Raw genomic sequence first — 12,252 nt, 5'->3', positions numbered from 1 at the left:
TGTTTTTTTTTTTCAAGAAATTAATTATGGGTATTTAGCAAAAATTATCGTAAACATAGAAAAAAAATATTTGAAAATTCGTTTCCAATAATAATGGTAATACTAAACAAATTGCATGTTATTTTTTAAAAAATCTATAAAAAATAATTGTTCCAATAATTAAAGATAACAAAAGAAAATAATAATTTTGTATAAGTTAAGATACTTGTTTTATCACTTTCTATCAATTCTATCCTCACTCTTTCAACTCACTTTTTGTTGATGTCACTGTATTAGTAATGTGTCAATTATATACATATAATTGTACATCATTTTACATGAAATCTTGCATTGTTTAGAGTCGTTTTGGAATTAATTCTACCTAAAGAGTGGTTAATTGTGCATTTCAGGTGTAAGGGCAATTATGGAATAAAATGAGCTAAATGGATAGAAAAGAACCAAATTTGGAGTCAGAGAAGAAATCCGATCGATCGGACAACTTTGAAGCTGGGAAGACCCGAGAGAGAATTCGATCGATCGGTGGCCATTTCCGATCAATCGGTCTGTTCCAGTTCACGATTTTTGAAGATCTCTACATGGCCAAAATTACCCTCAAATCAAGTGGGTCCAATTCAAAACCACACAGACTTGTTAGAAAAACGACTTTAGGGTTTTTGGGAGTATAAAAACATAGATTTTTAGGGTTTTAGGGACTTTCATTTTTGGAAGAGATTTTTACTTATAATAAATAATTTTTTTCTTAAAATGAATATTGAAAGATTCTGAATAACTAGTTAAATTGGATTCCCCTCTTAGTTGGTTTATTTCCTTTTATTAAAAAAAAACTTCATTACAGGTTGTGTAGTTTGGTTATTTTAATTTTCTATTTCTCTGTTAAGGGCGGTGTTGAAAGTGTTGTTTGTTTTCTTGCTAGTTCAACGGGTTAGAGAAAGATTTTAAGAGATCAAGGCCAGGTTGGGTATTCAAAAACCCTACCCAACCTGGCCCGTTGCCATCCCTATTAGTAAACCACAATCGATAAGTCCATAACTCCATAAGTCTATTAAAGTTATGATCAGTAAAATCGATAAGATTATAAAATTAGTAAGATGGTAAAATCAATAAGACCATATGGTAAGATCGATAGATCTTATCAATTTTGGGATTTTACATTTATTCGAATCGTTTTGGTTACCTAAGATCATACGATCTTACGATTAAAATCAGGATTTTGATAGCGGTTAAATAGTGTAAAATATATTTTGTTTATATTATTAATAGGTAAAAGTTATAATTACCTTAATTTAATATTTAAATAGTAATTTAATATTTAAAGTTTTTTAAGAATTGAGAGTGCAAGTTATTACAGTAGGAGAAGAAGGGGGACTTCTTGGGGTTGTGTTATCCGTACGGTTCTTAGACCAAGCTTTTTCTTTTTATTGGTAATCGGTAATAGAATGGAACAAAGTCGATGGTGATGTAATCATCAAACTGTTTGTACAGTGCTTTGCCCTGACCAAGGATCTAGGGACCCTATGCAATCAATCAGTCAGACCATAGACAGATAGACTTGTGCATTTAGCAAAAAAACCTGTGTATTTAGCAATTACCGTCCATAAATTAAAGGCTTATACGTGCGTCGGCATAAAATAATTTCAAGATAACTAAATATGGAAACTTGAATGGCTTTACCATTACTTGATCTGATCTAAAAAGGAGCCAACAATGGGGCTCTTTCCTTTTTCTTATTTAATCATTTGGCCATTCTTTTGAGACACCGACCTTGTGTCTTTCTTTACTGATGCACATTTAACTCATTCATGTGCGATAATGTCTACTTTGTGAATACTTATTATTTTAACATAGCATAGCAATGGTGGTATCCAAGCAAATTCACATTATGTAAACTAAGATTTTTTTTTTCCTTCTACAATGCATGAATCCAAGTTTGATGACGTGTTAGCTTTATAAGTTCCATACGTTGTTTTCAAGGCGACAATTTGTTTACCACATCCTAGGGAAACATGTGAACGTCTTTAAATGGTCGGTGCCAAAAAACAAATATAATATATATATGTATATGTATACAAAAATTATCTGTGAACCGACTTTGTGAACTTCAAATTCAATGATTGTAAAAAAAAACAAAACAAAAGTAGGGACTATAAATTTTATGTGGGACCCGTCACATTTATAGTTAAAAAGTATGTTGACACTTTTTGTTCACATAGAATAATTTGTAATTTACATAAATTCTCCTATGTGAATCAATTTTATGAACTTCAAATCCATTGATTTAATAAAACAAAACAAAAGTGGAGACCATAATATATATATACACACACATACATACACATAATTGTGTCACAAAACTAATGAAACAAAACTAATTTTGTGAACTTCAAATCCAACTGTTTCATATTATATAGTATCACTCATTTAGCCTAACGTTGAGGTTTTATGTTTGAAACCTACCTCCACCCAATTAAAAAAAGAATTAAAATATTACACTTGCTGCCCTCTTAAACTCATGCTGGGTAAGACGTGCTATTTGGACAAAACAGTAAACCCAAACTCAAGTCGAGTTAGACATATACAAATTCACCCGATAGATTAATTAGATCTAGATTCAACACAAACCACTTGAAAATAGGTATGAATGGTCTACCGTGACGTGTACGATAGGGGGCCCTCCATACCGTATTATTGTAGGAGGACCACACCAAGGGTTCAATGTCAGTACACTCATTATCATTCCCTCAAAATCTTTACTTAATTGTCCATCAAAAAAATATCTCCACTTAATTGTGTTGAACATGAGGTCACAACTCACACCGGCCACAAAAGAAAACTACCTTAAATCTCTAGGCCCTACCTTGTGATGACGTGTATGGCCAGGCTTAATCTAGTGCAAAATCTGACCCGGCCAACTTCAAAGAACCCGAGGAGAACATCAACGGTCACAAATATCCCCAACGGCTATTTGTAAAATAGCAATCCAACGGTCAGATTCCCATCGACGGTTGCCGGCCTACACTGCCCCCGGACTTGGACTAACCTACCCTAGCGGTTATCGCCGAATTAGGGGTAACATTGACATTTTAACATTAAAAATCAAGAATATTAAAAGAATAAAATAAATAATAATAAAGTAGCCGTTGGCGGCCGTTCTTGTTCTATATAACAAGGCAGGGAGTTCACGGATCAGAGATTCATGAATATCATTTAGGCTCTGGATCGAATATCAATTAGGCTCTGAAAATGGATCCAAATCCTTGTTTATAGAAAGCCCATTCTGTTTTCTTATTAATAGTTTTGTTTGGTAATCAAGGTCTTCCGTTTGATTCAACTTATACATCGTTTCTGTAAATTAATTTGTGTTTTCAGCATCTTTTTGCTTGCTATAATTTTCTTACTTTCTCGGGAAAATCTGGAAGGAAGTCGAAGTTTTAGGCTTTTGATCGTGTTATTTTGAGATCATCGCCTGTTTTTTCCTTCTATAGTTCACAATACTCGACTTCTCGGAAGGATCTGACTTATGGAAATGAGAAGATCTCAGAGGACAAGCACTCGTGGTTTCATTTCCAGACACAGTGAAAACACGGCTCCTAGAAATGACGTCATCAATGGTGGTGGAGGTTTGTTGTTCCGTCCTCCTCCGCCTTCTCTCTCCTACTCTTACCCTCCATCGACTCCGCCGTTCAATAATCAATCTTTATATAACTACCAAAAATTGATGAATCAACAGCAACCGCCTCTGCTCTCTCTGCCAATCTCTTCGCTAAGCCGAGGCCTATCGTGCCCACCCAATACCAGAAAGGCCAACAGAGCCCCAAGAGACCAGTCTCTCACGCCGAAGAAAGCAAAGCAACCACCACAGAACATAAGAGAAAAAGAGCCAAAGCAAGATTCAAAATCAACAAAGTCTTCGATTATGGGCTCGGTTAGTCCATTAGGACCCGACCCGAATGATCTTCCTAAGTTGGAGAAGCTTTCTGGTTCTGTGTTTACATTCTCGCCACCTCCGAGCAGCTTGCCGTTGCCGAAATTCTCTCTCAGGCCTAAACTCAGTTGCAAGGCTGAAGCTGCTGCCGGTATTGACGCCGGAGCAACGGACAGTCTCCGGCGAATGCTACGTCTCCTTTGAAGAAGATCGATCCTACTTAAATAAAACCTTATCGAATGGTATGCTGCAATTCCTTCGTTATCTAGTTGTGTTTGGGTCCTAGACATAAGAAGTTTTCCTTCTCTCTCGGATCAGTTTGAGAATTTTCTGTTGTGATCAGCACCAGCTGTTTTTGAATTGGTGTGCACAAGCTGATGTTTTTCTGTTTATTTTTAGAAAGTATGAATTTTCTGTTCTATCAATCTGCACCAGTACTGAAATTTTCTTTGCTGAATCAAATTGGCATACATTTGATGAGCTGAACAAAATTTGGAATTAAAGATTCCAATGACATGATACAGCCTACATAGATTGATTTCTGACTGCAATTGGTTCAACTGGCCTTCAAACCAAGAAAATAAGTCTCATCTCGACCCATCTGGTAAATTCTCAATTGGGTTAATCAATTCTTGGTCAAAGAGAGTCGTCGGGTTAAACTCAGTCACCGAATATTCAAACATTCTATAACATGGTAACCGAAAGTTGAAAATTATTCTAATATACAGATTCAGTTGGGCAGATTTCCGACCTGTCAGGCAGTCAACAAGCTGATCTTAATTCTCAGAGAATGTATACCCCCCACACTAGGGGCACTCATAGAAGGTAGTCTGGCTTTTATCAGCTGATCTCATCTGTGGACAGGAACAAAAGGAACATTAGTTTAATATCAATGTTGATACGAGAGGGAGATGGGGAAGAGCCAAGTAAAAAGACTGTGCATTGAGAGACCAATTACTTATCTGCTGAAAAATAATAGTTCTGTACTCAGACATCTTTCACATTGTTGTTGATCCGTTGATGAAACAAATATTACCTTAGACTTCTGCACCTTCCCTTCATAGAAGTATGATATATATGTCCAATGCCCTTCTTATGCCCTTCAAGACAGAAAAAGAACATACAATATAGACAGATATAGGTCACAGTCCTTCCATGTGAATGATAAAGCATTGTGCAAACTGTGCAAATAATGAACTACTCTCACATGAAACAAGAGACTGTTGAACATTTTGGAGTCATCAACACCTTCAATAAGTAGTGTAGAACACCATGAGAAGGCTTACACAGCCGTTGAGAATACCTTCAAGTAGGATCGAAAAGTCAAGAGTTTGGAATTGTGCGAAATTCGACAAGGTGACTTGATTCATCGTGCTTTTCAAGACTAGTGCTTTGCCACTAGTCCCACACTATTTTGGCCAAATTCTGCTACCTTCCAATTAGCATTTTACTATTTTTTTGACATTTTCGTTATTTTTGCGATTTCCTTTAGTTGAGTTTCCTTGCTTACTAAGTATTCAAGTTTCTTATTTAATTAGGGTCGTAATCTTCCACAATATCATTCGACTATTTATAAAATTATTTGAGATTGTCTCTTTCCAACGGATTCCAATTTTTGGAGTTTTATGGTTAAATGTAGGTTTAGCCTCCGTCTTACGTTTTCGAATGCGTCATAGAGTAAATGGAAATTTAGGTGCACGCATAGAGTAGAGGACAAGGGAAAAGATGTAGTGGGATTGTCCGTTGCCTAGCATAATGGGCATAACGTATTTTTAGATCAAATAATGGACATATCATATGTAAGTAAACTAATGGACACATCAGAACAGGCTTCGTTCAACACAATTGCTCTAGGAATGGAGGGACCATGAAAGCTAAAGAAGGGAAAAGAGAGTTCCGGTGAAAGCGATGATAATTGATAACTGCTAATACGGCGAAGAAGTTTCCTTTTTAATGCAGAGAATGTGATGTATTGTTAGAAAATCCACCCCAAACTACAAATCAATATTATCTGCTTTGAATCTGAATTCGTACGAATTTGTTCTTATGAGCGGTCGCCTATTTGTTCTTTTGGGCGGTCGTCTATCATACTTAAGTGTAGAATAGACGATCAGAGAGTTGACCATCTCACACAACAATATTAACAGCTATGAGATTTCGATTAATTGTGGATACATCAGATTACCCTTATGGCTTGGTTAGCTCTTTGTTCAGGGTTGTATGAGAAAGATTAGATCTTTCCTTATAAATTACTAGACTTTCACCATCATTTTCGCTTTATTGGCATTTAAATAGCCAATATGTTAGTTGGTCATCTGTACATTTATTGGCGGGAAAGGAAACCTATCCAACGACACGACTGCTCATAAAAATAGTCCTCTCTTTATCTGCTACTCAGATACCTTGAAAAGTGCAGGTTTTACAATGGAGAAGCAGCAGTAACCTGCCCCCAACTGGATCTCGGATTCGAAAATGGAGCAGGGGTCAAATTCGAGCAAAAAGAAGAGGGTTTCTTTCTTTGGTTTATTTGCAGCTGCTGATAAAATTGACTATGTCTTGATGTTCTTTGGAAGTGTTGGAGCTTGCATCCATGGAGCTGCACTTCCTGTGTTCTTTATTCTGTTTGGTCATATGATCGATTCTTTGGGACAGCTATCTTTCAATCCTCATATGTTGGAATCACAGGTTTCAAAGGTACAATTCTTACTGAAATGGGTGAAATCCCTATAATTATCAATTTGGTATTTTTCATAATATTTAGTGGTTCAGACTTGAGAGTATATGTTGAACTGATTGTACACAGTGGAAAGTTTTATAATTTTCAGTCCTGGACGCTAGTTAAGTGTTGGCTCCAATTTATGAATGGGTATATGTTAAGATGAAGTAAATAATGACAATCAATTTTTTGGGTAACCGAGAACACACCATACTAGTTTGTCATTTGGACATTCGATATGGGTCTAAGCTCGAGTCATCAGACCCGCGCACATAGAAGTTTTCCACCTGAAGACATATCTACATTCAATCTGAACATCCATAGAGAACTGCCAAAAGAGTAAAGCACTCACACCTGATATCTTTTTTTGTTGCAGTATGCATTGTACCTGGTTTATCTTGGGGTTGCTGTCTTGGCATCATCTTGGATAGGTCCTTCATTCTCTTGTTGCTTCTGAACTGCCTAATTTTCACTTGTTCTTTTCTTCAGCTAGTGAAGTACCAGCATCATTTAGAATGTGTTTTTGTTCAGGTGTTGCCTTCTGGATGCAAACCGGGGAGAGGCAGACCGCGCGCCTACGTCTAATGTATCTTCAATCTGTTTTAACAAAGGATATAAGCTTTTTTGACACAGAAGCAATGGACTCCAATATCATTTTTCACATTTCAAGTGATGCAATACTAGTGCAAGACGCCATAGGCGACAAGGTAGATCGATGATGAAAGGGTTAATGGATTTTTTTTTTCCCTTTTGAGGGGAGTACTAATACTGTTGTCATGTATCTTAATGTAGACAGGTCATGCCTTGCGTTATCTTTCTCAATTCATTGCTGGTTTTGCTATTGGATTCACGTCGGTGTGGCAGCTTACGCTTGTCACCTTGGCTACGGCTCCACTGCTGGCAATTGCAGGTGGATTTTATGCTGTAACTATGTCTACCTTATCAAAAAAGGCTGAGGCTGCTTATGCTGAAGCTGGGAAAATAGCCGAGGAGGTATACCTTTGCTTTCTGTACCTCTACTCTTGGCCACCTTTAATGTTTGAGATAAAGGCTCGGATGACGATGAGGATGACGTGTTTTTATGTTTCAGGTTATTTCTCAGATAAGGACTGTATACTCCTTTGTAGGAGAAAACCAAGCCGTTGAAGCATACTCTAAGTCTCTTAAGAAAGCTCTTACATTGGGGAAGAAGAGTGGATTTGCAAAAGGGATTGGTGTAGGCTTTACATATGCACTGTTGTTCTGTAACTGGTCATTGCTTCTCTGGTATTCCAGCATACTTGTCAAGCATGGACGCACGAATGGAGGGAAAGCATTCGCCACCATCATCAACATCGTATTTAGTGGATTGTAAGTCCAGACTGGATGGTTTAACGCATAGCTCCGCGATCTTATTCCTGGTTAATAATATCTCTTTCCCTGATGAAGAACAGTCCTTTTGTCTTTGCAGTGGTCTTGGTCAAGCTGCTCATAACCTTGGAGCCATTTCTCAAGGCCGCGCTGCTGCTGCCAATATCAAGAACATGATTGAAATGGATTCCGACAATTCTAAGAGGTCGAATGAAGGAATCGTGTTGCCAAAAGTAATCGGACAACTTGAATTTTGCGAGGTCTGTTTTGCATATCCGTCAAGACCTCATACTGTCCTTCAGAATCTGAGCTTCTCAATAAGTGCTGGGAAGACCTTTGCTGTTGTTGGTCCAAGTGGTTCAGGAAAGAGCACCATTATATCCATGATTCAACGTTTTTACGACCCTACTTCAGGTATCTAGACTTGGTTATTAGATTTAAGTTGATGAATTTCACCAATCTTTACCCACTTTAAGAATACATCTGTGGCTTTTTGCATTGATTTTAATAGGCAAAGTACTATTGGATGGAAATGATCTCAAGAATCTCAAGTTAAAATGGTTGAGAGAACAGATGGGATTGGTGAGTCAAGAACCAGCATTGTTTGCCACTACTATAGCTGGTAATATCCAGCTTGGTAAAGGAGATGCAGACATGGATCAAATCGTTCAAGCGGCTAGAGCCGCCAATGCACATTCTTTTATAGAAGGATTGCCTGATGGTTATCATACTCAGGTGCTTTCTGTCTCCAAACCTCTTGTATCTGTGAGTCTGTACTTTTCCGTGGCTAGCTTATCGGATTCTTTGCAACCATCATCTATAAAATCACTCATTGCCCATTCTTTTGGCTGATGCTTGATATTGTGTTATTGAAGCTAGGTTGGAGAGGGGGGAACTCAGCTTTCTGGGGGGCAAAGACAAAGAATTGCCATTGCAAGAGCAGTGATGAGAAACCCAAGAATATTGCTTCTAGACGAGGCTACGAGTGCTCTTGATGCAGAATCAGAAGTCATTGTTCAGAAAGCACTGGGTAAAATAATGTCAAACCGAACTACAGTTGTCGTTGCACACCGATTGTCCACCATTAGAGATGTTGATACAATCATTGTCTTAAAGGATGGCCAAGTTATTGAAAGTGGTGGCCATTCGGAATTAATATCCAAGGGAGGAGAGTATGCTAACCTTGTGAGCTTGCAAGTGACTGATCTCAGTACAGATTCAAGCTCAATATGCAATTCTGAAGCTGGTGAGAGAGATAGTTTTCAAGAACCTCCAAGCAGTCAAAATCACCAGCCGGAATTCAAGGTAACGACGACAAGCACTGCTCCTGGTGGATCAATTTGGAAACTATTAAAACTAAATGCACCAGAGTGGCCTTATGCGGCTCTTGGGTCAGTTGGAGCAGTCTTGTCTGGAATGGAAACTCCCATCTTTGCACTGGCAGTATCACATGTCTTGGATGCATTTTATTCTCATGACGGTTCTCAGATCGAAAAAGATGTCCGGTTGGTCTCTCTTGTTTTTCTAGGAGTGGGGGTTGTTACCATTCCAATATATCTACTGCAACACTACTTTTACACACTGATGGGCGAGCGGCTCACAACTCGCGTTCGTTTGCTGATGTTCTCAGGTTCTTTTCATGCGTACTTTCTTGTTATTAATGTCAAGAAGGTTAAATTTGTTGTTCTGAAAGTGTTATCTTGTTTGAACTGCAGCTATCCTTTCCAACGAAATCGGCTGGTTTGATTTGGATGAGAATAGTACAGGCTCACTAACATCAGTGTTAGCTGCTAATGCTACCTTAGTAAGAAGTGCTCTTGCTGATCGCTTGTCAACAATTGTTCAGAATGTATCCCTCACTGTCACAGCGTTCGTTATCGCCTTTATGTTAAGTTGGCGCTTAGCGTCTGTTATCGTTGCTTCTGTGCCTCTAATTATTGGATCTACCGTAGCTGAGGTAAATCTTCAGGACCACCATAACCACATTTGCTCTGTGGAATACCAGTCATTGGTTTCCTAACTTATTTTACTTCAAATCTGCAGCAACTATTTCTCAAGGGATTTGGAGGAGATTATAGCTGTACGTATTCTAGGACAACTGCTTTGGCTCGCGAAGCGTTTATAAATATTCGCACTGTTGCTGCATTTGGCATTGAAGACCAGATTTCCAGACAGTTTGCCTCTGAACTTAATCGACCGAACAAACAGGCACTTTTACGCGGTCACATCTCGGGTTTTGGCTATGGTTTATCTCAGCTTTTGGCTTACTGTTCCTATGCACTTGCCCTTTGGTATGCATCAATACTTATCAAGCACAAGGACTCCAGCTTCGGAGACGCAATGAAGGCCTTCATGGTTCTGATCATCACAGCATTTTCGGTAGCAGAAACACTTGCTCTTGCACCGGACATCATGAAGGGTTCAGAAGCTCTTGGATCAGTTTTCAGTATAATCAACAGGAAAACCACCATCGAGCCTAACAATGCAGCATCAAAGGTGGCAACAAATATCGAAGGACGCATAGAATTCAATAATGTGAGTTTCAAGTACCCTGCAAGGCCTGATATTACAGTTTTCCGGGACTTAAACCTGAACGTTCCTGCCGGAAAAAGTCTAGCTGTCGTGGGCCAAAGTGGATCCGGAAAGAGTACTGTAATTGCACTGATCCTTAGATTTTACGATCCTATTTCCGGTTCAGTCTTGATTGATGGCTGTGATATAAAAACCTTGAACTCGAGATCACTAAGACTAAAGATTGGCCTTGTTCAGCAAGAACCAGCATTGTTCTCCACAACCATTCTTGAAAACATCAAGTATGGAACTGAAGGGGCATCAGAGATAGAGGTAATGAAGGCAGCAAAAGCAGCAAATGCTCATGGATTCATTAGCACAATGCCTGATGGATACCAGACTCATGTCGGGGACCGGGGAGTGCAGTTATCAGGAGGACAAAAACAAAGAGTGGCAATTGCCAGAGCCATAATGAAAAACCCTTCAATCCTTCTCCTGGATGAAGCTACTAGTGCATTGGATACCCTATCAGAAAAGCTGGTCCAAGAGGCTCTGAATCAGCTCATGGAAGGCCGAACGACAGTTTTGGTCGCGCACCGGTTGTCCACTGTGAGAGATGCAGATAGTATTGCTGTGCTAAAACATGGGAGGGTAGCTGAAATTGGCAGTCATAGGGAGCTTACTGCAAAACCAGGTGGTCTTTATAAGCATTTAGTCAGTCTACAACAGGAAAAGAACATGAACGAAGATCAGTAGCAGGGAAGTTTCTACCATTGAAAGATTAAAAATCACAGGAAATGCATTTTAGGTGATTCCTTCCTCATACTCTGCGTGTTTACAGTATGATTCTAGACTATACAAATGCAATATATACATATATATATATATAGAGAGAGAGAGAGTATTGTTTATAAAGCTTAATTATGTTTCTTGCAGTGGGAACCCCAAGGAAAGTAAGAAGATAATGCAAGTTGAAGGACTGACTACTGAGCAAGTAAAAAGCCATCAGCATATCATCTGATTATCAGCCTCTTGATACGGGGCGTTCGGCTTGCCAAACAGCTCCGCTACCAGTGTCATCTTGATGCTCCTGAAGAAAACTATAGGGGATAAGTGATTTACCAAGTTAAGTAGATGTGTTCAAAATGAAGATTGTTATATGAATATAAGGACTTGAATGGTAAGTAAAACTTGCTGATATATACTATATTTACGTAGTGGGATTTTAACATATTTCTGTGTGCGCGGGAAGACTGTGGAGTTCGAAGAACAAGTTTATATGGTGTCTTAAACCCTAATTTTTTTCAAAATTTTTTCTTAAACCACAACAGACCCAAAGGCCTTTAGCTCATGGGCCAAGTCAACTCAAATAAATTTTCATCGAACTCGAATAAAGTTTGAGTTTGTTTTGTCTTCACAAATTAGCAAATCCAAACCCAACGATAATTTACTAGACTAAGCCCTTTTTACTCTTAATATTTGATGTAATAGCCACTATTCTATGTTCATCAATATTGTTTATTTGGTAAATGTGATTATTATACCTACTATAATTGAACCTTGTACATGATGATTATTGAAAATAAAAGTAATATTTTGGTCAGTCCAGAGTTTAGACCCAAGCACGTCTATCAGATTCAATAACACCAATGTTTTTCATAATAATAATACTAGTTGTTGTCCCCTATGTGACAAATAATATATAAAAAAATTGCAACACAAGGACTAAAAAGTAAATAGATTCGCTTTTGTC

The 12,252-nt window shown here is 38.2% G+C and overlaps 2 protein-coding genes across 2 annotated transcripts; both read left to right on the top strand.

The window, feature by feature from the left end:
- Nucleotides 1–3,523: 3,523 nt before the first annotated feature.
- LOC120010464 lies at nt 3,524–4,126 on the top strand. Its single transcript, XM_038861263.1, has one exon. The coding sequence runs from the start codon at nt 3,524–3,526 to the stop codon at nt 4,124–4,126; it is 603 nt and encodes a 200-aa protein (XP_038717191.1).
- A 1,961-nt stretch (nt 4,127–6,087) lies between these two features.
- Nucleotides 6,088–11,730, top strand: LOC120010344 (ABC transporter B family member 13-like). Its single transcript, XM_038861115.1, has 11 exons — nt 6,088–6,616; nt 7,015–7,069; nt 7,170–7,345; nt 7,431–7,631; nt 7,729–7,988; nt 8,089–8,402; nt 8,500–8,723; nt 8,868–9,618; nt 9,704–9,945; nt 10,032–11,307; nt 11,436–11,730. The coding sequence occupies exons 1-10, from the start codon at nt 6,395–6,397 to the stop codon at nt 11,253–11,255; spliced, it is 3,669 nt and encodes a 1,222-aa protein (XP_038717043.1). The 5' UTR covers nt 6,088–6,394; the 3' UTR covers nt 11,256–11,307; nt 11,436–11,730.
- The last annotated feature ends 522 nt before the right edge of the window (nt 11,731–12,252 follow it).

The sequence above is a fragment of the Tripterygium wilfordii genome, chromosome 12, assembly GCF_013401445.1.
Source record: "Tripterygium wilfordii isolate XIE 37 chromosome 12, ASM1340144v1, whole genome shotgun sequence".
Taxonomy (NCBI): Eukaryota; Viridiplantae; Streptophyta; class Magnoliopsida; order Celastrales; family Celastraceae; genus Tripterygium; species Tripterygium wilfordii.
This window is presented reverse-complemented; position numbering and strand designations above follow the sequence as displayed.

Coding starts and splice junctions, on each gene's coding strand:
- LOC120010464 (XM_038861263.1), top strand. CDS start 3,524: ATGAGAAGATCTCAGAGGACAAGCACTCGTGGTTTCATTTCCAGACAC.
- LOC120010344 (XM_038861115.1), top strand. CDS start 6,395: ATGGAGCAGGGGTCAAATTCGAGCAAAAAGAAGAGGGTTTCTTTCTTT. Junction 7,989..8,088: donor AACATCGTATTTAGTGGATT/GTAAGTCCAGAC, acceptor TTGTCTTTGCAG/TGGTCTTGGTCAAGCTGCTC. Junction 9,619..9,703: donor TCGTTTGCTGATGTTCTCAG/GTTCTTTTCATG, acceptor TTTGAACTGCAG/CTATCCTTTCCAACGAAATC.